This window comes from Mesoplodon bidens, assembly GCF_964165515.1.
Source record: "Mesoplodon bidens genome assembly, chromosome: X".
NCBI classification, from domain to species: domain Eukaryota; kingdom Metazoa; phylum Chordata; class Mammalia; order Artiodactyla; family Ziphiidae; genus Mesoplodon; species Mesoplodon bidens.
This window is the reverse complement of record NC_138163.1, coordinates 81771155-81795562: the sequence shown is the minus strand read 5'-3', so window position 1 is coordinate 81795562 and position 24408 is coordinate 81771155. Positions and strand designations below refer to the sequence as shown.

The 24408-nt window shown below is 53.2% G+C and overlaps 1 protein-coding gene across 9 annotated transcripts; it reads left to right on the top strand.

The window, feature by feature from the left end:
* The first annotated feature begins 1040 nt into the window (after positions 1–1040).
* On the top strand, positions 1041–23690 carry MED12 (mediator complex subunit 12). Of its 9 annotated transcripts, XM_081221909.1 has the most exons (46): positions 1041–1539; positions 2056–2160; positions 2368–2559; positions 2697–2856; positions 3929–4110; positions 4299–4409; positions 4755–5009; positions 5375–5521; positions 5685–5784; positions 5916–6052; positions 6286–6417; positions 6755–6881; positions 7377–7606; positions 8131–8211; positions 8343–8513; positions 8717–8861; positions 9029–9079; positions 9403–9521; positions 9683–9826; positions 10266–10429; positions 10629–10760; positions 11185–11412; positions 11590–11734; positions 11908–12028; positions 12389–12490; positions 12591–12704; positions 12956–13131; positions 13312–13491; positions 14556–14627; positions 15077–15210; positions 15379–15540; positions 15792–15903; positions 16063–16152; positions 16645–16754; positions 16984–17119; positions 17387–17548; positions 18544–18918; positions 19142–19292; positions 19450–19655; positions 19810–19887; positions 19980–20034; positions 20110–20197; positions 22126–22354; positions 22785–22940; positions 23116–23197; positions 23415–23690. In XM_081221909.1, the coding sequence occupies exons 1-46, from the start codon at positions 1441–1443 to the stop codon at positions 23456–23458; spliced, it is 6492 nt and encodes a 2163-aa protein (XP_081078035.1). In that variant the 5' UTR covers positions 1041–1440; the 3' UTR covers positions 23459–23690. The 9 variants fall into 9 exon arrangements, with proteins under 9 accessions (XP_081078035.1, XP_081078029.1, XP_081078034.1 ...); XM_081221903.1 differs by having other exon boundaries at positions 19813–19887; positions 19980–20197; XM_081221904.1 differs by having other exon boundaries at positions 1042–1539; positions 19450–19646; positions 19980–20197.
* Positions 23691–24408: the final 718 nt, after the last annotated feature.

Here is a 24408-nt window from a genome sequence, read left to right as displayed (position 1 = left end):
GCGCTTCCACTGCAGGGGGCACGGGTTCCATCCTTGGTGGGGGAACTGGGGAACTAAGATCGTGCGAGCCGCGTGGCCAAAAAAAAAAGAAAAAGATAAAAATACAATAAAGTAGTGAATATAACAAAAAAGAAACATTCGCAGATACAGAGAACAAACTAGGGGTTACCAGTAGGGAGAGGGAAGGGGGGAGGGGCAATATAGGAGTAGGGGACTAAGGTACAAACTATTATGTATAAAATGAGCTACAAGGATATATTGTACAACACGGGGAATATAGCCAATATTTTATAATAATTATAAATGGAGTATAAACTTTAAAAATTGTCAGTCACTATGTTGTACACCTGTAACTGATATAATATTGTACATCAAATATACTGCAATTGAAATAGGCAGGAAAACAAAGAACAGCAATGAGATGTTACACTACTTTAAAGAGAGAGAGTGAGAGACAGAGACAAGAAAAAATCCTAGTCTCAGCTCTGTTACACAGTAGCCATATAATATAGAGCAAGCAAACTTCCACTCTTTGAAAATCAGCTTCCTCGTCCACAAAATGGACACAATAATAATCCCTAACTCATAGGGGTTTTTTGCGGATTAGAGGAGACAATGTCTGAAAAGCATCTGACACTCAGTAGGTGCCTCTTTCGATATAGCAAGGGTTAACCTGGAGTTCATGGACCCTTAGGGGATATGTGAGTGAACTTCAAGAGGGGGTCTAAGAATCTCCCTGCAAAGTATCTAGCATTTTGTATATCTCTACGTGCATTTTTCTGGGAAGAAGGGCCATAGCTTTCATCAGCATTTTAAAGGGACTGTGAAGCAGAAGAGGTTAAGAACCTCAGAGCTGACCTTTCAGGGTTTAATAGGTGCTTTGTTATGCATACATAGTTTGTAATCTTTGGCAACAGTCCCTTGAAGGTGTTAGTACACCCATTTTTCAGATGCAGGAACTAAGGGACAAAGAAGCGGTTTGCAAAAGGCAGAGTTTCTAAGCAACGCGCAGATGATAGAACACTTATTCTAGGCCGAGAACTGAGCGAGGCGCTGGGAATCCAGTTCCAGTCAGAGCTCAGCGCCGGGACCGCCTCCCGCCTCGCAGGTTCGTATCCCCAGCGCCTGGCTGGCGGACGTTGCAGGGATCTTGACTGAGTGAAATCGATTCTCCGGCGGCCGGGGCGGAAAAGATCCCGGCGCGCGGAGCTCCGCCCCACGCCGGGCTGGGCCCCGCCCCCGCTGCGGTAGGTATTGTCCGACGGTTCCCGGCGTCCCTCGGTTTCCCTCGGTAGTTTCCGTCAATGATCGAGAGTTGCTAATGTGCCCCCTTGTCTCTCGGCTGCCGTCCTCGCCACCGCCGCCCCCCTTTTCGGCTCCCTCTCCCCCTCCCCCGCGGCCGGGCCCGGCTGGCGCCTCTGGCGTTACGGGCTGGGCAAGATGGCGGCCTTCGGGATCTTGAGCTACGAACACCGGCCCCTGAAGCGGCCGCGGCTGGGGCCTCCCGATGTATACCCTCAAGATCCCAAACAGAAGGAGGTGCGTTCAGAAATCCGGGCTCCCACAGGGCCAGGGGCCAACGATCGCCATAGGAGGAAGAACTGATGGCTCGGGGAAGGGGGGGGCGGGGCGGTTCGGTGGGAGCGCAAGTCCCGAAAGGGGGAAGAGTAAAGTGGGCTGGTGTAGAAGAGTAGGACCTAGTGGGGGTGGGGGTTGGTTCCTGGGCGCGAACCGGGAGTGATGTCGGGGCCACGCTGGAGGCGCCCCCTTCTCCACACGCACACACCTCAGAAAGTTGTCTGAGGCGGCTGGGTGAGCTACGGCTGCTTGCCAGCTCGCAGGGGCAGAGTGCTGTTGAGCGAGCTCTGGGGAATTGGGAATCTTAGTGAGGGTGGGGTCCAAATGAATATAAGGGCCTAGCTTTAAATCACAGTCTGTTCGAATCTTCCTCCTACCTTTTTCCCCCCCTTGTTCCTCCCTCTTCTGCCCTCCTCTCCCACCCACCCCCCACCCCCACGGGAAAAAAAAAGCTAAAATGTTGTTTTCCTGCCTCAGGATGAACTAACGGCCTTGAATGTAAAACAAGGTTTCAATAACCAGCCAGCTGTCTCTGGGGATGAACATGGCAGTGCCAAGAACGTCAACTTCAATCCTGCCAAGGTGAGACAACCCTGCCAGGCTGAAGGAAAAGGCTGGAAGAGTCTGAGAAGGAGCAAAGGCCCTGGGTTGGGAAGACTTAAAGGGATGACCTAAATGGCCGAGTTTTCCTTCATAACCTAATGCTACCACATTGGCATTTGCCCGTCAAAGACACAACCACTTCTTTGCCCTTTCTTCCCACCCTGAGGTGTAGTTTTCTTCCCTCAGATCAGTTCCAACTTCAGCAGCATTATTGCAGAGAAGTTACGTTGTAACACCCTCCCTGACACCGGTAGAAGGAAGCCCCAAGTGAACCAGAAGGACAACTTCTGGCTGGTGACTGCACGATCCCAGAGTGCCATTAACACCTGGTTCACCGATCTGGCTGGCACCAAGCCACTCACACAACTAGCCAAAAAGGTGAGGTGCTGTTTCTTGTTCTTCAGGCCAAGGAGGGGAGCGCGGGTACCAAGTACCTTCTGATTCCCAGATGAAGCTACATGGGTGCCAGCTCGTGGGGGTGAGAGAGGTCTCAACTATTTGCGATGTCCATCCAGGTCCCCATTTTCAGTAAGAAGGAAGAAGTGTTTGGGTACTTGGCCAAGTACACAGTGCCTGTGATGCGGGCTGCCTGGCTCATTAAGATGACCTGTGCCTACTATGCGGCGATCACAGAGACCAAGGTTAAGAAGAGACATGTCATTGACCCTTTCATGGGTGAGTAACTCCTAATACCAGAGGTCCCGCCACTGATCGCTTCAAGGAGTGGTAGAGAGACCCTTGCAATTATTCTCCTTCCTCATCTGTATTCCTTGCTTCTGCTTGTATCTTGCATTCACTCAATTAGTAAGCATCAAGTATCTTGAGTATCTACTGTGTGCATGTACTGGGCTATAAAGATGACCACTATCTAATCCCTGCCCTTAGGATGCTTATAGTCTAGTAGGGATGCTAAGGCATATGTACGAATCCCATAATTAAATATAGAAGCGGGCTTCCCTGGTGGCACAGTGGTTGAGAGTCTGCCTGCCAATGCAGGAGACACGGGTTCGTGCCCCGGTCTGGGAAGATCCCACATGCCGCGGAGCAACTAGGCCCGTGAGCCACAACTATTGAGCCTGCGCGTCTGGAGCTTGTGCTACGCAACAAGAGAGGCCGCGATAGTGAGAGAGGCCCGCGCACCGCGATGAAGAGTGGTCCCCGCTTGCCACAACTAGGGGAAGCCCTCGCACAGAAACAAAGACCCAACACAGCAAAAATAAATTAATTAATTAATAAACTCCTACCCCCAACATCTTCTTTAAAAAAAATAATAAATAAATAAATAAATAAATATAGAAGCGTAGTGTCAAAAGTGGAGGCAGAAGGTTCTTTGAGAATTCAGTGAACAAAAATATTACTTTCTTTTGGGGACACCTGGGAAGGCTTTAGGAAGGTGGCATTTGTTTCTTTGTTTGTTTTTTGTTTTGTTTTAATTAATTTTTTTGAAGTATAGTTGATTTACAATGTCATGTTAGTTTCCGGTGTACAATGAAGTGATTCAGTTTTACATATATATACATATATATATATACACTCTTTTGCATATTCTTTTCCATTATTGTTTATTATGGGATATTGAATATAGCTCCCTGTGCTATATAGTAGGACCTTGTTGTTGAAGGTGGCATTTGACTAGAGCCTAAGGGGATGAATAGGATTTAGAAGTATGGTGACTGGGGGTGGGGGACAGAAGGTGTTCTAAGCAAAGGGACAGTATAAAATAGCCCTTTTCCCATCTTTCCCCTAGAATGGACTCAGATCATCACCAAGTACTTATGGGAGCAGCTGCAAAAGATGGCTGAATACTACCGGCCAGGGCCTTCCGGAAGTGGGGGCTGTGGTTCTACTATAGGGCCCTTGCCCCATGATGTAGAGGTGGCAATCCGGCAGTGGGACTACAATGAGAAGCTGGCCATGTTCATGTTTCAGGTAGGAAGAAGGCATGTCGTGTGGGACGTGGGATTGAGCCTGACCTCACACTCTGCCAGCATAGAACAGAATCCGCCTGCCACCTTGCCCGACTCGTGGTTCTCTTCATTCTTTCATTTACTTTCTCTGCCTCATCTCTAATAGTCCCTCGGCAAAACTAATCCTATTCCCATCCCTTGTACCCATAGGACGGAATGCTGGACAGACATGAGTTCCTGACGTGGGTACTTGAGTGCTTTGAGAAAATCCGCCCTGGAGAGGATGAATTGCTTAAACTGCTGCTGCCCCTGCTGCTTCGAGTAAGGCCTAGGATTTGGGGGGTCTAGGGAGGACGTGAGGAGATATAAGACGTGAAAGCAATGTCCCTTGGAGAGAACTGGTTTTTGTTTGTTTGTTTGTTTTCCTAATATTTATTTATTTATTTGGTCGTGCCGGGTCTTAGTTGTGGCTCCAGGGTTCCTCAGTTGTGGCAGGCGAGCTCCTTAGTTGTGGCATGCAAACTCTTAGTTGCAGCATGCATGTGGGATCTAGTTTCCTGACCAGGGATCGAACCCAGGCCCCCTGCATTGGGAGTGCAGAGTCTTATCCACTGCGCCACCAGGGAAGTCCCCAACTGGGGGGTTTTGATCGTCGTGTCTTCACAGTACTCTGGGGAATTCGTTCAGTCTGCATACCTCTCCCGCCGCCTTGCCTACTTCTGTACGCGGAGACTGGCCCTGCAGCTGGATGGCGTGAGCAGTCACTCATCTCATGTGATGTCTGCTCAGTCAACAAGCACACTGCCCACAACCCCTGCTCCTCAGCCCCCAACTAGCAGCACACCCTCTACACCCTTTAGTGACCTGCTTATGTGCCCTCAACACCGGCCCCTAGTTTTTGGCCTCAGCTGTATCCTTCAGGTAGGTACTAGGTGGGCCCATGGAAGTATTAAAAGGCATCTTGAGAAGACTCAGGTGCCAGTCCTGGAAAATGGGAGTGGTTCTAAATTGGAGGCGAGAGTAGGCACTGAGTACTTGCTTGGAAATTGTTGGCTTCTCATTTCTGGGGTGTTAGTTCCTTTTCAGTTAGTTCCCTTCCAGGTCTAGATAGTAGGCCCAAAGCCTTTTAGGAGAGTGGATGAGGGGAGGGGCTCAGAGATGGAGTGATGCCACCTCAGGGGCTCAGAATAACTTTGGATCAGAAACTGAAGGGTTGGGTCTTATAATGGGCTTCTAGACAGGTAGCCGTGATAACTGAGTTTGACTTAGCTGTTCCTGTCTGGCAGACCATCCTCCTGTGTTGTCCTAGTGCCCTGGTTTGGCACTACTCGCTGACTGATAGCCGAATCAAGACTGGCTCACCACTTGACCACCTGCCTATTGCCCCCTCCAACCTGCCCATGCCAGAGGGCAACAGTGCCTTCACTCAGCAGGTAAGTCTGACCAATAGCCTGGTACTCCCAGGCAACTGGGATGTGAGAGGCTTAGGTTACTCTTTCAGAAATAGTGACTCGGAGTCTGCTACTATTCTTTTAGCCTGGAGCCCTGGCCTTTTTTGTATGCCTTGCTACATCCTTAAAGCCTTCGTCTTTGCAGGTCCGTGCAAAGTTGCGGGAGATTGAGCAGCAGATCAAGGAGCGAGGACAGGCCGTTGAGGTTCGCTGGTCTTTTGATAAGTGCCAAGAAGCTACTGCAGGTGGGTGCCAGAGGACAGGCAGTAAGAAGGATGCTTGAGGAAAGGATGGGGAAGGTAAGGACTTATAGATCTGAAAGTTGGAGTACATCGGGCCTCTAGTTAAAGTCCCCTTTACCACTTTTCCTCCTCAGGCTTCACCATTGGACGGGTGCTCCATACTTTGGAAGTGCTGGACAGCCATAGTTTTGAGCGCTCTGACTTCAGCAACTCTCTTGATTCCCTTTGTAATCGAATCTTTGGATTGGGGCCTAGCAAGGATGGGCACGAGGTAATAAGCAAGAAGGGGAAGAGAATAAGTGAGAAACAGCAAGAGCAACAGTATATATGTGGGGAAGGCTTGGCAAGGCATTGAAACCAGAGGATGTCTGAAGAGACAGCCGGTCTTACTGGGCTATGTTTTAAGATGTTTGAAGATGGGGCCTAGTCGCTGGGAGACTGGAACTCGGTTCTTTGTCCCCAGCTCTACCTTACTCACCCCTTTGGTCTTCCTTTGGTCTCCAGATCTCCTCAGATGATGATGCTGTGGTATCATTACTGTGTGAATGGGCTGTCAGCTGCAAGCGCTCTGGTCGTCATCGTGCGATGGTGGTAGCCAAGCTGCTGGAGAAGAGACAGGCAGAGATTGAGGCTGAGGTTAGGGGGCCCATGGGGCAGTGGCAGCTGGGGTCGGAGCCACATTGAGCTGGTAGTGGGACCAAAGTTGAAGTTGTGAGAGTGAAAAAGGGGTAGAGAATGTACAGGAAAGTTGAGGACATAAGGCAAAAGTAGAAAGGAGTGGATTGATGTCAGAGTTAGAGAAGTGACCAAGGCTGCAGCTGGGAGACGGTAAAGAAAATGGGAGTCAAGCGGGGGAGGGTAGAAGTGAACAGCTTGGGATGGATCCAAAATAGGCAGTAGTTCAAGGATTGCACATGGACGAGTGAAGAAACAGGTAAAACCCAATCCTACGGTTTGTTCTCTCATCTTACAGCGTTGTGGAGAATCGGAAGCCGCAGATGAGAAGGGTTCCATAGCCTCTGGCTCCCTTTCTGCTCCTAGTGCTCCCATTTTCCAGGATGTCCTCCTGCAGTTTCTGGATACACAGGCTCCCATGCTGAGTATGGACCCCTGCCACCCTCTGGTTACCTCTGCCTAGACTCACCCATCCCTGTCATCAGAAAGCATATGAAGGGCCTTCTGGATATATTTCTGTCTTGAGCTCTATGCAGAATGACTTTTGGACATAATCCTAGCCTTTGCTCATCTTACAGTTTAACAGAGTAGAGAAATAAAGAGAAGAATAAAAGCAGGAGCATACGATCGAAGCATTTTCACGTATAAATAGCAGAGATGCTGTATTCCTTTATGAGATGGTGTGTGGGGCAGGAGTTGGGGTAACCAACCACACTTTATCCCTCAACAGTTTTGGTTTTATTGTTGTTGTTGTTTTTGGTTTGGCTTTTGGTTTTTTGGGTTTTTTTTTTTTTGAGTCATTGCTATTCTTGCCTACTTCAGGAACCCTAGGAGCACCATGCCTTAGGTGTGTCCCTCTCTCTTTCTGCCCATCTCTTTCGTGCTCCCCTAACTCATCTTTTCTCATCCCCTCTCTCCAGCGGACCCCCGAAGTGAGAGTGAGCGAGTGGAGTTCTTTAACTTGGTACTGCTGTTCTGTGAACTGATTCGACATGATGTTTTCTCCCACAACATGTACACTTGCACCCTCATCTCCCGAGGGGACCTTGCCTTCGGAGCCCCTGGTCCCCGGCCTCCCTCTCCCTTTGATGACCCTGCCGATGACCCCGAGCGCAAGGAGGCTGAGGGCAGCAGCAGCAGCAAGCTGGAGGTGAGGGGGCTTTTCCTCGCCCTAGATCATTTCTTCTGACAGTCCCATCTTCCTGGCTCCTGGAATCCTCTGAGAATCCTTTACCTGGTGACAAGGGTAAGATTTGCTTAGTGCTTTGCAGGTTAGCAAGCACTCTCATGTCAGTTTTTGTCATTGGATCCTCACAGCAGCCCTGTGAGGTATTCTTTTTTTTTTTTTTTTTTTTTTCTTTTCTGGCTGTGTTGTGCGGCTTGCGGCTCTTAGTTTCCCCACCAGGTATCCAACCAGGGTCCATGGCAGTGAAAGTGCTGAGTCCTAACCACTGGACCGCCGGGAATTCCGCCCTGTGAGGTATTCTTATCCTCATTTTAAAGCTGAAGGAAACCAAGGCCTGTGGAGGTTAAGGGACCAGTCAAGGCTTGCATCTGGAACTGGTGCTTTTCCCAATATGGTCTCCTCTCTTTGACTCCCTGGTCAACTTTTCTAGATGGTGGGGAGCAGCTCCTCGGGGCTAAAGCAGCTTCGCTTCTGTTCTCTGCCTTCAGGATCCAGGCCTCTCGGAGTCTATGGACATCGACCCTAGCTCCAGTGTGCTCTTTGAGGACATGGAGAAGCCTGATTTCTCAGTAAGTTAGATCCTGGTGTGGGAGAATCCAGCTCCTGAGGTCCTCCCGTTATGCCACTTTGGGGAGTTTCTTTGTGCCCCCTCATCCCTTTGTCTTCCTCTAAATGTTCTGTCCTTTCGCCTTTCTCTTAGTTGTTCTCCCCCACTATGCCCTGTGAGGGGAAGGGCAGTCCATCCCCTGAGAAACCAGATGTTGAGAAGGAGGTGAAGCCCCCACCCAAGGAGAAGCTAGAAGGGACCCTTGGGGTCCTTTATGACCAGCCGCGGCACGTGCAGTATGCCACGCACTTTCCCATCCCCCAGGTACCGTTCCCCAACACCTTGCGACCATCTGTTCTGAGCCCAGGTTTCTGTCCAAGGACTGTGCTGAGGGGTTGGAGCTGTTCTTAAGGGTGTGGTATGCTGGGAAGGGCTTGAGCACCGGGGTGCTGAGGGGGCATGGAGCATGCTTTTAAGAGGAGGGAGAGTGATCCGTGCTGGAGTCTGATGGTGCCGCTGGGATGCAGGAGGAGTCATGCAGCCATGAGTGCAACCAGCGGTTGGTCGTACTGTTTGGGGTGGGAAAGCAGCGAGATGATGCCCGCCATGCCATCAAGAAAATTACCAAGGATATCCTGAAGGTTCTGAACCGCAAAGGGACGGCGGAAACTGGTGGGTTTGAGGCGCCTTAAATCGATATCCCCCCAAAAAGCGCCCTAGTCAGTCTTCCCTTCCCCAGTGTAGGGAACTCCCGGTCATGTCCCGATGTCCTGTCTCTTGGAGTCTCCTGAGAGCTCTAGTCCTTTTGAAACTTCCCCCCTCATTCCCCCCCTCTGCAGACCAGCTTGCTCCTATTGTGCCTCTGAATCCTGGAGACCTGACATTCTTAGGTACCTCACAGTAAGCCCCATACTGCCCGCCCTCCCTCTCCCTTCCCTCCCTCAACCTAGCACCTCCCTGTACATATTCCTCCAAGGTCCACATAGTCTGTGGTCCTCCAAACCTTTGCTTCACTGTCCCCTTCCCTTCATCCCTCCCCGCCCCTTCCTTGACCCTCCCTTCCCGTCTTCCCTCTTCCTTCCTTCCCTCTCTCCCTCCCTCCCTTCCTTCCCCTTGCCCCCACCAATAGCCTTCTCTCCATACCCCCCTCCCCACCCCCAGTCACCTAGTTATCTTCCCTGTCCCGACTGGTCCCTTTCAACTGTCCCCTCAGGTGGGGAGGATGGGCAGAAGCGGCGGCGCAACCGGCCTGAAGCCTTCCCCACTGCCGAGGATATCTTTGCTAAGTTCCAGCACCTTTCGCATTATGACCAACACCAGGTCACAGCTCAGGTGTGGGCCTAAGTCCAGCCCCCTTCCCACATTCCGGCCTCCTTGTCCCGTTTTCCTTTCCTCCTTGTCTTTTTGCCCCCCTCAGGCAGGCTAAGCCTCCTGGTCTCCCTGGTTCTTCCCACTTCTCTCCATTCCTGTCTCACTCCCACTGCCCTTATTAGGTCTCCCGGAATGTTCTGGAGCAGATCACGAGCTTTGCCCTTGGCATGTCGTACCACTTGCCTCTGGTGCAGCATGTGCAGTTCATCTTCGACCTCATGGAATATTCACTCAGCATCAGTGGCCTCATCGACTTTGCCATTCAGGTGGGGAAGCTGGGGAGATGAGGGTGGGGGAAGGAGTTTGTGCTGTACAGGGTCATAAGGACAGGAGGAGAGGCTCAAGCCAGTGTCCCAGGCTATTTGGAGGGACCGAAAGACTAGTGTGGGAGGAGTGGCCCATGAGCTAAGCCAGCAGGAGTAGAGACTCAAGTGCTCCCTGAGGAGACCCGAGAGACGGATTAGAGCACTGGGCACAGACTGTCCTCCCATCCTGAGGTTCATAGGATTGTATCCCGGAGACTGGTTAGATCACTGACATGGCTTGTCGTTACTAGAATAAGGGACAGTGGCATATGGTACCAGGGCCCTTCCAGGCTGAGGCAGCTCCAACAGGAAGGGGCTCCAGTTTTCTCACAGGAAGGGGGGTTATGTGTAATACTCAAGGCCTCTTCTCATTTGTCAACCCCTGCTCACTCTGCTCTAGCTACTGAATGAACTGAGTGTAGTTGAGGCCGAGTTGCTTCTCAAATCCTCGGATCTGGTGGGCAGCTACACTACCAGCCTGTGCCTGTGCATCGTGGCTGTCCTGCGGCACTATCACGCCTGCCTCATCCTCAACCAGGACCAGATGGCACAGGTCTTTGAGGGGTAAGCAGGGCTTCAAAATGCAGGGCCCTGGTGAATGCTGGTGGAAGTGGCCTGCGAAGAACATGTGGGGCTCTCACTGTGCGGAAGTGCATGCCATTCAGGTGGGGAGGGGAGAGAGTATTGCCAAGGGACGGGAATCTTTGCGCCCCGGCCTGCCATTGCTTCAGGCACACCTCCCGACCTTGCCCCTTCGTGACAGGCTGTGTGGCGTAGTCAAGCATGGGATGAACCGGTCCGATGGCTCCTCCGCAGAGCGCTGTATCCTTGCTTATCTCTATGATCTGTACACCTCCTGTAGCCATTTAAAGAGCAAATTTGGGGAGCTCTTCAGGTAAGAGAGGTGGGAGGTGAGGGGTAGAGAGTGGGACCTCGTCCCGTCTCCTTCCCATTACGGCCCCACTCGGGCAGAGCACAGCCCAGGACCCTGCGGTCTCTGCGGGGCCATTTGGGGATGGTGTCCTCTGCGTGTCCTTGGTTCCTGAGAGTGGGCCTCCTTCCTCATCAGCCTTGCCTCCAGCCCATGTCTGCAGGGCCCACACTCCTCCTCCCTGCCTCCAGAGGCCCCTGTGCCTTCTTCTAACTGGGTTCCTTTCCTGCCCAGTCGGTCTGCTTTGTCCCATTTCCCCTTTTCTTGCCCTAAGGCCCCTTGTCCCTCACATTCTCCTTTTTTTTTTCTTTTCTCCCCTTTCCTGACCATCCCTCTAGCTCACTAGCCCTTCCTCAACGCTGCTCTCTCCTTTCACCCACCCCTGCAGCGACTTCTGCTCCAAGGTGAAGAACACCATCTACTGCAACGTGGAACCGTCAGAATCCAACATGCGCTGGGCACCCGAGTTCATGATTGACACTCTGGAGAACCCTGCCGCTCACACCTTCACCTACACAGGGCTAGGCAAGAGTCTTAGTGAGAACCCTGCTAACCGCTACAGCTTTGTCTGCAATGCCCTTATGCACGTCTGTGTGGGGCACCATGATCCCGATAGGTATGGGGCGTACTGAGTGAGGAATGGGCACCACGCTCCCGCCTGATATTGGGAGGGATGAGATGCCTGGGAGGTACTGCAACCTTGGTTACGGCCGGGGTGGAGATGAAAAGTTAATGAGTCTGAGGTTTTGCCGGGAACAAGGTTTTTCCTGAGGGCATTTGTACTTTTCCCCAGGGTGAATGACATCGCAATCCTGTGTGCAGAGCTGACCGGCTATTGCAAGTCACTGAGTGCAGAGTGGCTGGGAGTGCTTAAGGCCTTGTGCTGCTCCTCTAACAATGGCACTTGTGGTTTCAACGACCTCCTCTGCAATGTAGATGTGAGACTGGGGGTGGGGGAGTGCCGGACACCGGGCATTTCCCGGGGCAGGGGTCTGCTCCCACTAATCACAGGAGCGGAGGGACAGAGTTTTGCAGAGTGGAGGCCAAGCGCTCTGAGTAGCCGCCCTCTCTCCACACTGAGTCCTGGTGTCTGTCTGCTTTTCTCCTCCAGGTCAGTGACCTGTCTTTTCACGACTCCCTGGCCACTTTTGTTGCCATCCTCATTGCTCGGCAGTGTTTGCTCCTGGAGGATCTGATTCGCTGTGCAGCCATCCCTTCGCTCCTTAATGCTGGTGAACTACCGATCCATAACCCCTAGAATGTCTAGACCCCCCAGTCTCAATACACACTGGACGGCCGCACTCCGGTTGTTCAGTGTGGGGCTCCTGGTGGCACCAGAGGCCAGTCCTGTGGCGTGCCTCAGGCTGGGAGGGGCGTCTTTCTAACCCTGCATTTGCAGCCCCGATCTTTCCGGTTCCTGACCCTTCCGGGTACTCCCCTTATACTGGAGAACAGTTTGCTACCCCACTTCTCCTCCAATGTTTTATCTCTTTTCGCCTGGCCTCAGCTTCCCTTTTAGCCCCTCACCACCTACAGACCCACATACAGTCCACCTTCATCCTTTCCCCTCTGCTTTGTCTTCCTCTCTGTAGCTTGCAGTGAACAGGACTCTGAGCCGGGGGCCCGGCTTACCTGCCGCATCCTCCTCCACCTTTTCAAGACACCTCAACTCAATCCTTGCCAGTCGGACGGAAGTAAGTGACCTTGATCCGAGCCGGCCAGCCGTGGAAAGTGTGGCTACCCCACCCACACCGTTTCTACTTTTGCTTCCCCTGACTTCAGCTGTCTCCCCAGACAAGCCTACGGTAGGAATCCGCTCCTCCTGTGACCGCCACCTGCTGGCTGCCTCCCAGAACCGCATTGTGGATGGAGCTGTGTTTGCTGTTCTCAAGGCTGTGTTTGTACTTGGTATGGGGGTAGGAAGGGAGTGGTGCCAGAAGTGTGTATAGGGTGGAGCGCCAGCTAAACTACAAAGGACAGTCTTTCTCCCTCCTGAAGGTGGTCTCTCTGACCTTTGGGGAGGAGACGAGGGAGGGAAGTATATTTCTGTCCCATAGGGCAGGAGCTGGGGAGTTGCTGCTTCTGTGGGTCCGGGGTGGGTCTCCACACAGCATTCGGATCTCACTCTGCCCTCCCTATCTCCTGCCTCTGAACCACAGGGGATGCGGAACTGAAGGGTTCAGGCTTCACTGTGACAGGAGGAACAGAAGAACTTCCAGAGGAGGAGGGAGGAGGTGGCAGTGGCGGTCGGAGGCAGGGTGGCCGCAACATCTCTGTGGAGACAGCCAGTCTGGATGTCTATGCCAAGTACGTGCTACGCAGCATCTGCCAGCAGGTCAGTCTCACCTTCCCCCCACCCCTCCTAAACGCCGCTATATAATATAGTCCTGTTTCCTGCCATGATCGCACCACCCCCCTGCCATACATCATGTCCCTCACCAACCCCCCAGTCCATCCCCCTTATTCCTAACCTGCTTACTGGTTGCCCCAGTCCCCCGATTCTTGGCTTCCTCAGGAATGGGTAGGAGAACGTTGCCTTAAATCGCTGTGTGAGGACAGCAATGACTTGCAAGACCCAGTGTTGAGTAGCGCCCAGGCCCAGCGCCTCATGCAGCTCATCTGCTACCCACATCGGCTGCTGGACAATGAGGATGGGGAAAACCCCCAGCGGCAACGCATTAAGCGTATTCTCCAGGTAGGCCAAGGCGATGGGGGTCTTGGAGGAAGCAGTGGGGCCTGAGCCTGGGGTGAAACGATGGGAACCTTGAGAGAAAAAGAGAGAGGGAGTGAAGTAGGAAGGCGAATGAGGATGTGGGTGAAAGGTGGTGAGAGGAACAGCTCCAGCATGGGTTTCGAAGTTAAGCCAATATGGTCTAGACTGGAGAGTGAACTGTTGGGTGAGTGCACAGCTATCTGGAGTAGGACTCTAGCTTATCAGTGGGAGGCATAGCATCTGGGAGGCCTAGTTTTTGGCCTTGTGTGTTTGGCATGTTGGTCATGGCTCTGTCACGAGTAGTAATACTACCGAAGAGCTATTACTTATCGAGCGGCTGCTTCATGTGGGGTACCATGCTCAGCACTCTACGTAGATGTTCTCATTTACTCTTTACAGCCCTGCGAAGTAGGTAAGAATATACCTATTTGACCAGTGAGGAAACTGAGGCTTGAAGAGGTTAAGTAACTTGCCCAAGGTTCAGGAACTCACACAGCTAGGGAGTTTAGAGTCAGTATATGAGCCCAGGTCTGCCTGTGCCCTTCCTGCCTCACCACGCTGCTGCAGACATTCATGTGACTGGAGGGTGGAAAAATAAAGCCGTTGAGGAAAAGCTAAAGGAATGAGGCCTCTTCAGCCTGGAGGAGATAATGCCAAAGGGAGATTAGCTGAGACTAGCCTTCGGGTCTGTAAAGGACTTTGAGCAGCTGGTTGGAAACAGGAGCGGCGAGCTTCAACTTCAACATCAAAGATTTAGGTTAAGCATTAAGCAGAACTTCCTGATGCTAAGGAATGTGAGGCTCTGGAACAGGAAACTGGGGAAAGATGTGAAATCTTTCCAGAACCGCTTTTAAAATAGGATAGACTTTTCAGTCATTTTGGACTATTTAGGTATGATCTTCCCTAAAGAGGGGACATAGAGGTCCCTTTCAGGCCTCCAGGCATATGTGATTCAAGGTTGTGAGAGATCAGAAGCTGGCATCGGGGTGCTGAGTGGCTGGGATGACACAATGATGACTAGCTTGTGGGTGGGGTCTCTGTCACAGAACTTGGACCAGTGGACCATGCGCCAGTCTTCCTTGGAGCTGCAGCTCATGATCAAGCAGACCCCTAACAATGTGAGTGGTGCCCGGGCCCTCTCTTTCCCATGCTTGCTTCCAGCGACACATGTCAGGGAGGTGGGCCACCATAGAAGAACCTAGGTCCTACCTTTGGGTTCTGGAGATCAGAGAGGATGGGAAGATGGCGGACCTTTGGAGCCGATGATAAGGGACACGGGTTGGGAGTGTTGGGGCTCTGAGCTATGGGGAAGGTTGGTGGCGGTGGCCATAGAGGCTGTTTCTGTGGCCGCAGCTGTAAGGAGGTATGTAAAGGAGAAGACAGTGGGGCATTGGAGAGATACTACGAGGTGCTGGAGGACACGACACCCAGCAGAGTTGTGTCCGTTACCCTCCTATCAACCTCCATGGATGCCTTCCTATGTCCTCATCTCCCAGCTCTCCTACCATCTCTTTGCCTTTGCCGCCAGCTACCTATTGAGCACCCCTGTGCCTTTCATCCTCCTCAGGAGATGAACTCCCTCTTAGAGAACATCGCCAAGGCCACAATCGAGGTTTTCCAACAGTCTGCAGAGACAGGGTCGTCTTCTGGAAACACTGCAAGCAACATGCCCAGCAGCAGCAAGACCAAGCCCGTGCTCAGGTTGGGTAGAAACGTGTTAGGACCCATCCCCTTCTGAGTTTTCTCCTCTGGTAGTGTAAATGATTTCAGCCACCTGGAGATGCCAGGCATGTCCATCAGGAAAGGAGAGGATGGGTTGTTCCAACCTTGCCCGGCTCCTCTGTAACCCTGTGCGCGCCATCTCTCCAGCTCCCTAGAGCGCTCTGGTGTATGGCTGGTGGCTCCTCTCATTGCCAAACTGCCCACCTCAGTCCAGGGGCATGTGTTAAAGGCTGCTGGGGAAGAATTGGAGAAGGGCCAGCACCTGGGTTCCTCTTCGCGCAAAGAACGCGATCGACAAAAGCAGAAGAGGTAAAGCGGCTACGAGGGGGCCGGGACTGAGGGGTAGAAAGGAGAGGAGGCATACCCAGGGAAGAAAAAAAGTTGGGGCAAAGAGGTGAGGATCAAAATCAGAAAAATGGACAGAGGATAAGAGTGATAGTTGAGCAAGAGGCTAGATCTTAAAAGAGAAGAGTCTGGGGCTCAGAGGAATGAGGCTGGAAGTTGCCTAACCTACAACCCATGGTCCTGTACTTTTGTTTTTCTTTTCCTCCCATCTCTAGCATGTCCCTGTTGAGCCAGCAGCCCTTCTTATCCCTGGTGCTGACGTGTCTGAAGGGTCAGGACGAGCAGCGCGAGGGACTCCTTACCTCCCTCTACAGCCAGGTCCACCAGGTACAGGTCTCTGGGCCCTGGAGCGGGGCAGGAGGACAGAGAAGGATGCAGCCAAGAGGCCACTGAATCTTCAGTGTCTTCTGACAAGAACACCCTGGGTGCTTTGGCATGGAAACGAGAAGATCCCTGAGCTGTGTGTTGTACTTGTTTTTATCTTAGATTGTGAATAATTGGAGAGATGACCAGTACTTAGATGATTGCAAGCCAAAGCAGCTAATGCATGAGGCGCTCAAACTGCGGCTCAACCTGGTGAGAGACGGAGCTGGGGAGAAGAAGGAAAGGGGTGGGGCTAGGACTGCAGACAACGAAGCCCCAGCCCAGGGAGGCGAGGGTGAGGATGCAGGGCCCAGGCTCTTCTGGGTCTTCACGTATTAGCCCAGCTCTCCTAAAGGACGCAGGACCTGAAAGTGGTTAAAGAGACTGGATCCTTGCAGGGACCTTGCCTCAGTATCCTAGATTCTGGCTGGGCCCGAGAAGCCCTAGACATCTATTGTGAGATGTTGAATGAGATCCTGGACATCCTTTGGTCCAACTTCATCATTTTATAAGTAAGGAAACCAAGGCCGAGAGTTGTCAAGAATTAAGTCGTTGGCCTGAGATCGTGTAGCAAATCATAGGTACAACTGGAACATTGACCTCAGGTGTCCCGAGTCACATCCAGCCCAGGTTCTAATCTAAGCTTTCCTTAAATGCTGCACTCCGCCCCTGAGCCATCTGACTGACTTGTTGTGGCCCTGGCAGGTGGGGGGCATGTTTGACACGGTGCAGCGCAGCACCCAGCAGACCACAGAGTGGGCTGTGCTCCTCCTGGAGATCATCATCAGCGGCACTGTCGACATGCAGTCCAACAAGTAAAGCATCCCCATCCCCTCCCTCCAGTTTTGTACCCGAGAGGATCCCCTTCCCTGACACCAGGTGCACGACCTGCTGCAATCGGTGTGGCTCATACTGCGGACTCTGCGGTCCGGGGTTCCCCACACGGTTTTGGTGCCTGCTCCCTGCTTGTGTCCAACCCGGCTGTTTCTGTCTGTCTGAAACTCTTTCTCCTCTGGTTCCGCCGCCGCCGGCTTCCTGCCACAGTGAGCTCTTCACCACCGTCTTGGACATGCTGAGCGTGCTCATCAATGGGACCCTAGCTGCGGACATGTCCAGCATCTCCCAGGGCAGCATGGAGGAAAACAAACGTGCTTACATGAACCTGGTGAAGAAGCTGCGGGTGAGAGGAGGGGGCGAGGGCGAGGCCTAGAGGCCTAGGGTCTCAGCTCCCTATTCTCTGACCTTGCGTTTGCGGTCCAGCCACAGTGGCATTGTCCCGCCCAGAGCCCGCTACCCTTCCCTTGCACGTCCGTGTTTTCTTTGTTATTCACATGGTAAGGATTTACCGAGTGTCTTCTTCGTGCCAGCTTCTGTGCTGTCCCCTGAGACTTCCCGTCCCTCTTTTCCTGTGTCCTTGAACTCTTGTCCTATCTTTCTGTGCCTGCAGAAGGAGTTGGGGGAGCGCCAGTCAGACAGTCTGGAAAAAGTTCGCCAGCTGCTGCCACTGCCCAAGCAGACCCGAGATGTCATCACGTGTGAGCCGCAGGGCTCCCTTATCGACACCAAAGGCAACAAGATTGCCGGCTTCGACTCTATCTTCAAGAAGGAGGCATGTTCCATTATCTTCCCATCCCCTGCTCCCCGCTCCCCACCTTTGTTCCCCTTTGGGTCAGAGCCTCCCCTGCATTAACCTCTGTAGCTGCAACAGGTTTATCAGGCTCTGTGGGCTAGAGCCATCCCTGGGGTGTTGAGCTGATCACTTAATTTTCCTCACATTTCTTCTTCCCGTCTTGGGAGTCTCCCTCTCTTTCCTTGGTCTCTCCCTTCACCCCTCTGCACCTCCCATCACTCCCATCCACCTTTATACGTACCACCCATTTCTCAGCACACTACCCTTCTCTTTCCTCTGCCCCACCTGCCTCCCATACTGCTCCACCCCTTTTATCCCTGCATCTCTCTCCCCCCAACCCTGTCAGCCCATCTCTGCACAGTTTTCTCTGTCCCCTCTCTTTGTCAGTTGCAGTATTTGTTGAGTAACCATAATCACTGTGTGAGTAGAGGGAGAGGAGAAAGAGAACGCGGAGTTACGCGGAGTTCAAAAAGCCAAAGTCCGACCCGTTCATATAGCATTACTCTTCGTTCTTTTCCTGGCTCAGTGTGTCTCTGTCTGTCTTTCTGCCTGGCTTTGTCTCTCTCTCTCTCTCTGCCTGTCTGTCTCTTCCTGTTTTTCTCTCTCTCTCCCTGTCTCTGTCTCTCTCTCTGCCTGTTTTCAGTCTCTCACTGCCTTTTCTTTCTCTGCCTTCCTGTTTCTGTATCTGTCTTCCTCTGTCAACGTCTGTCTCTGTCTCTGTCTCCCTCTGCTCCCCCCCATCTCCTCTTAACTCTCTCCCGTGTGTGTGTGTGTGTGTGTGTGTGTGTGTGTGTGTGTCCCCGTGTATCTGTGTGTCCGTGTGCCTTCCTTTCACCATCTTCCCTGAATATACCCGTGACTTTCTTTCTTTTATTGCCAACAGATACTTTTCCCTCTCCTCCAAGCCCTCAAGTGTTCCAAGTCTTCTGTTTTCCAAGTCTCAACAGCTCACTGTTTCTCATTTTCCGGAGCAGGGTCTACAGGTTTCCACCAAACAAAAGATCTCCCCCTGGGATCTTTTTGAAGGCTTGAAGCCATCAGCGCCACTGTCTTGGGGCTGGTTTGGAACAGTCCGGGTGGACCGGCGCGTGGCCCGCGGAGAGGAGCAGCAGCGGCTGCTGCTGTACCACACGCACCTGAGGCCCCGGCCCCGCGCCTATTACCTGGAGCCGCTGCCGCTGCCGCCGGAAGATGAGGAGCCCCCAGCCCCCGCCCTGCTGGAGCCTGAAAAAAAGGCTCCAGAGCCCCCCAAAACTGACAAACCTGGGGCCGCTCCCCCCAGCACTGAGGAACGCAAGAAGAAGTCCACCAAGGGCAAGAAACGCAGCCAGCCGGCCGCCAAGACAGAGGTGAGCGCCGCTGCCACCTCGCCACAGCCCCGTCGCGCCCCTTCCCCAGCCCCTCTCTCTTCCTGATGCTGTCGAGCGACTGGTTTGTGGGAGGGCTGGGGGCATCTGGGGAAGGGGTACCTTTAGAATTAGAACAGGGAACCATATACATCCAGCTCCTGTTCCCCCCTCCTACCCCACCTGACCCCAGCCCTCTCCCCTTCCTCCTGTGCCGTTCACACAGGACTATGGAATGGGCCCAGGCCGGAGTGGCCCCTATGGAGTGACAGTGCCTCCGGACCTCCTGCACCATACCAACCCTGGCTCCATATCCCACCTTAGCTACAGGCAGGGCTCCATAGGCCTCTACGCCCAGAACCAGCCACTGCCGGCAGGTGAGTGCCAGCTACTAGGCACGAGGGACTGACCCGAACATGCCTTCCGCCTGAGGGGCGATGCCACTCCTCCCAGGAGCTGTGGATGCCCGGGGCGCTGAGCAGGGCGCAGAGGGACGAAGAGCCTATAAAGAGGTCAGCCTGCTCCCCTTTCCAGGTGGCCCCCGTGTGGACCCGTACCGCCCTGTGCGGTTACCGATGCAGAAGCTGCCGACCCGACCACCTTACCCTGGAGTGCTGCCCACCACCATGACTGGCGTCATGGGACTGGAACCATCCTCCTACAAGACGTCTGTGTACCGACAGCAGCAGCCTGCGGTGCCCCAGGGACAGCGCCTTCGCCAACAGCTCCAGGCAAAGATAGTGAGAGGGGCCGTAGGGAGGGCCGTCAGGGAGAGGGGCTTTTGAGGGTCACAGGGATTGGGATCTTCACAAGGACACACAGAGTAGGAGATACAAGAAACGAGGTGGCAGAAAGCCCTTCCTGAGTCTGAGTTTGTCTCCTTTTTCCCTCTAGCAGAGTCAGGGGATGTTGGGACAGTCATCTGTCCATCAGATGACTCCCAGCTCTTCCTACGGTTTGCAGACCTCCCAGGTAAGGGCATGAGATGGTGAGAATCCGGGAGCTTGAGGCAGGCTGCACTGCACAGTCTTGACCCTGACTCCGTCTCTCTTCCTTCCCTCCAGGGCTATACTCCTTACGTTTCTCATGTGGGATTGCAGCAACACACAGGCCCCGCAGGTACCATGGTGCCCCCCAGCTACTCCAGCCAGCCTTATCAGAGCACCCACTCTTCTACCAATCCTACTCTTGTAGATCCTACCCGCCATCTGCAACAGCGGCCCAGTGGCTATGTGCACCAGCAGGCCCCAACCTACGGACACGGGCTGACCTCCACTCAAAGGTACCCAAGGAAGCCGGGGGTTGTGAAGACACACTGAGGCTTTCGATTTTGGAAAACCTGGGCCTGGAGGTGATGGGACTAGTCAGAACTTTTGGAGGCGTCAAGAACACTTATCTGGCCACCTGGCCTGTCACCACAAAATCCCAGAGCTGGAAGGGACCCTGGCGGCCAGTGTTCTCACACCTGCTTCCCAACATTTCTTCGAGGACCAAAGAGGGGAAATCATTTATATATGACTATGAGAAGGAAAGATCGGGGGCTCATAGATGCAGTGTGTGGTAAGGAGTCATCCAGCCACTATTAGAGCAGTTTAGTGCTGGAATGGACCAGAGAGCACATTCTCCCACCGTGCTGAACGTCAGTCAGGCCTTAGTTAAGACTTTGGAGTCATGGCTTGAGGCTCCGCAGCTTAGGGTTGAGAACACTGCGGGGTGGACCAGAAGAAAAGTCCCTTACTTAGACGTGCCTTAGGCCCACTGTGTGGCCAGCACTATGCTAGGACCAGGTGGGGTGAGGAAAGCTATTTGAAAAAAATACAAAGTCCCTCACCACAGAGAATTTCTACTATACCTGGGGAGAGGAGGCTTACTCAGAAGAACACTTAGGGAACACAGTGATGAAAGATATAATCAGCTGTGCAGTTGGGTGCTGTGAAGTAAATGGGAATTCAGGAAGAGTGCGGGATGATATCATTGTGGGCCTGAGTCATCAGAGAAAGTTCCGTGAAGGAGGTCAGACTTGAGTTGGCCTTTGAAGCATAGCTGTGATTTGGATTTGTGGGGAGGAGGAGAAGGAAGGGGATCCCAGGTAGAGGACGTAGCATGAACAAAGACATGGGGATGCGAATGAGTAGGGTGGCTGGGAGGACAGGAAGGAGAAGAGCTTGGCTGGAATGTAAGACTTGTGCCAGGGAAGGAGTAGGGATAGGCTGGGAGTGTGCAGGTTGAGAGAGAGCCTTGAACATTCGGTGAAGGACTGAGACACAGTCCCAGAAAGCACTCTTTTTTTAAAAAACAAATTTATTTATATTTTATTTATTTATTTATTTTTGGCTGCGTTGGGTCTTTGTTGCCGCGCGCGAGCTTTCTCTAGTTGCGACGAGCGGGGGGCTACTCTTCATTGCGGTGCGCGGGCTTCTCATTGCAGTGGCTTCTCTTGTTGTGGAGCACGGGCTCTAGGCATGTGGGCTTCAGGAGTTGCGGCACACAGGCTCAGCAGTTGTGGCTCGTGGGCTCTAGAGCGCAGGCTCAGTAGTTGTGGCGCACGGGCTTAGTTGCTCTGCGGCGTGTGGGACCTTCCCGGACCAGGGATCGAACCCGTGATCCCTGCGTTGGCAGGCGGATTCTTAACCACTGCACCACCAGCGAAGTCCCCAGAAAGCACTCTCTTGATCAGGAAAGTGATGTGATGATTTGGGCGTGTTGAGAGATCAACGTGGAATTCATGGAGAGGATGCGTACGGAAGGTGACAGAGGACTTGAGACGGGCCCAGCCAGTAGCCTGTTGCAGTGAAGTACAGATTGGGGTCAGGAAGGTGTAAGGAGCAATAGAACTCAACAGTCTTCAAGACCCTGACGTGTTACTGGGGACCAACAACAGTGATAAGCAGAACAACCTCAGTGGTGTCTATGGAATGCCTAGCCTGTGCTGAGACTGTGTTTCATTTTCATGAGAGAAAACTAGCTACAACAGAATTGAAAAATTCCTAACCACGAAGGTTAGGAGACACTAAAATGGGGTGTTGTCTTTGCTCCTCATTCCCCAACCTAGAAATCTGTCAGAAGCCAAAAAGGCTCTTCTGGTTGGTGACAGGAGGAGTGAATGAAATGGCCTGTTGATGTTTCTTTGGGGTCAGGGACCTGGGGCTCATCTGCCCCCCCCCTCCCCACAGCCCATGCCTTGATCTCTGCGCCTCCTTGTCTCTGTAGGTTTTCCCACCAGACACTGCAGCAGACACCCATGATAGGCACTATGACCCCACTGGGCGCCCAGGGTGTCCAGGCTGGCGTCCGGTCGGCTTCCATCCTGCCTGAGCAGCAGCAGCAGCAGCAGCAGCAGCAACAGCAGCAACAACAGCAGCAGCAGCAACAACAGCAGCAGCAGCAACAACAGCAACAGTACCACATCCGGCAGCAGCAGCAGCAGCAGATCCTGCGGGTAAGGCCCTAGATTTTCATCTGGGACCTGGGAGCCCGAGGAGGAGGAGGAGGAGGAGGAGGAGGAGGAGGAGGAGGAGGAAGGGGACTGGGAGCCGGGGAGGAGGAGGCGGAGGAGAGGCACAGGCTCTTCCAGGTGGTTTTCAACGCTGAATGAGGCAGTGTAAGGGCATACCCCAGCAGGGCAGCTGGCACGTAGTGGGGGCTTAAGAAGCCAGTTCCTTCCCTCCCCCTTTTTCCAGGGGTCCTGGTGGGAGAGAGTTGGGGGTTATCTGTTTGGTGCTCCAGATTTGATTTTCTCTGCAGCTCGCTGAGCGGGGAGGGCAACGGACCCAGAGTTCCCACCCTGTGCTTCTTCCCCCATCCCCATCCCTCCACCACTGAGGTTCAGCCCCTTGCTCTCCTTAGACAGATCTCTTCTGTCTTCACAGCAGCAGCAGCAGCAGCAGCAACAGCAGCAGCAACAGCAGCAGCAGCAGCAACAGCAGCAGCAGCAGCAACAGCAGCAGCAGCAGCAACAGCAAGCACACCAGCAGCAGCAGCAGCAGGCAGCTCCTCCCCAGCCCCAGCCCCAGTCCCAGCCCCAGGTAGCTGCTGGACTCCAGCCCCGGGCTCTGGGACAGCGGCCCAGGCTGGGGACAGTGTGCAGCCATGTCGAGGCGGGAGGCAAGGCAGGGCCCTCCGCCGAGGGCTGGGGACATGAGGACAGGGAAGGAAGGGGAAGGTTCGAGTTCAGTCTTCCACTTCCCGTTTTCACCTCAGTTCCAGCGGCAGGGGCTTCAGCAGACCCAGCAACAACAGCAGACAGCAGCTTTGGTCCGGCAGCTCCAACAACAGCTCTCCAGTAAGCCCGCCTTTCTTCCCAAGGAGAGCCCCACGGAATAACTGGGGGGCTGGCGGGGCGGGGGAGGCCAAAGTAGCTGAGGTGATTGCTTCAGGCCCCGGTTGTGAGGGGAAGCGTTGCCTTCCATCCCTTCCCTCGGTGCCTGAATGGCTCTCCTCAATGCAGACCGCCACCCCTGCTCGGCCTCCCACCCCTGATAATCTCTGGTTTTTCACAGATACCCAGCCACAGCCCAGTACCAACATATTTGGACGCTACTGAGCCACCTGGAGGAACTGCTTGTGCACTGGATGGGGCCCCACCCTTTCCTCTTAATTCCCAGTCCCCTTCCTGGGCTAGCACCAGTAGTGGTTGGGGCTCTTCCCTCAGGCTCCATTTTTAATGAGTTTTTAGTATTTTTGTTAATGTGAGGCATTGAGCTGTTGGGTTTTGTATATTATTTATATAGAGACCCCAGAGCTGTTGCACCCAATACACAGAGCTTCTTTGCAAAGGGAGTGTGTGAGTCTGCATATCCGGGAAGGGCGGGCTCTCGGAAGGGTGTGGGCCGGACCAGCAAGTCAGCACCTTCATTCTGTTCAGATCATCTCCCCTGTTTATCTTCCACCCCCTAAATTTCTGAATTCTAATTGGCTTACTACCCTCTCTTTTCTCCAACCTGGCAACGTGTTAAGGGTTGGGGCCTTAGTCTCTCAGTAAGGGCGGCTCACCTCAGCTAGATGGTGCGGCTCCTGTATAATTTGTCTCCACGGGAGGATACACCTCTGGGATTGGTGGGGGGCCGCTGGGCCAGAGGAAAAGTCACTGGAACCTGATTCTCCTTCCACCCATCCCACATGCTGGGTTTTGAACTAGCTTCGGGGTGGGGGGTGACAGACACTGTTTACCCTTTTTGCCACCTTCTGTGGTCTCCATAATGTTCCAAGTGATGTCCTAGATAGAGAACTTCCCTGAGTCACATTTCTGGGATGAAACATTGCCTTCCATTGGCAAGTGTCGCCACCACATAGGTGGTGGAAGGACAGTATGGTTCTAGGAGGAAGAGAAACCAGCAAAAGGAAGCACCCTTTTCTCTCTCTGCTCTGTTGCTGGAACTGCTTGTTTTCACACGACCCACCTTGGCAGTTACCCAGGGTGACCTGCTCACTCCCATTTTACAGTAGAGAAAACTCAAAACTGTTGCTCCAGGGTCACGTTTGGAACTGTGGCGC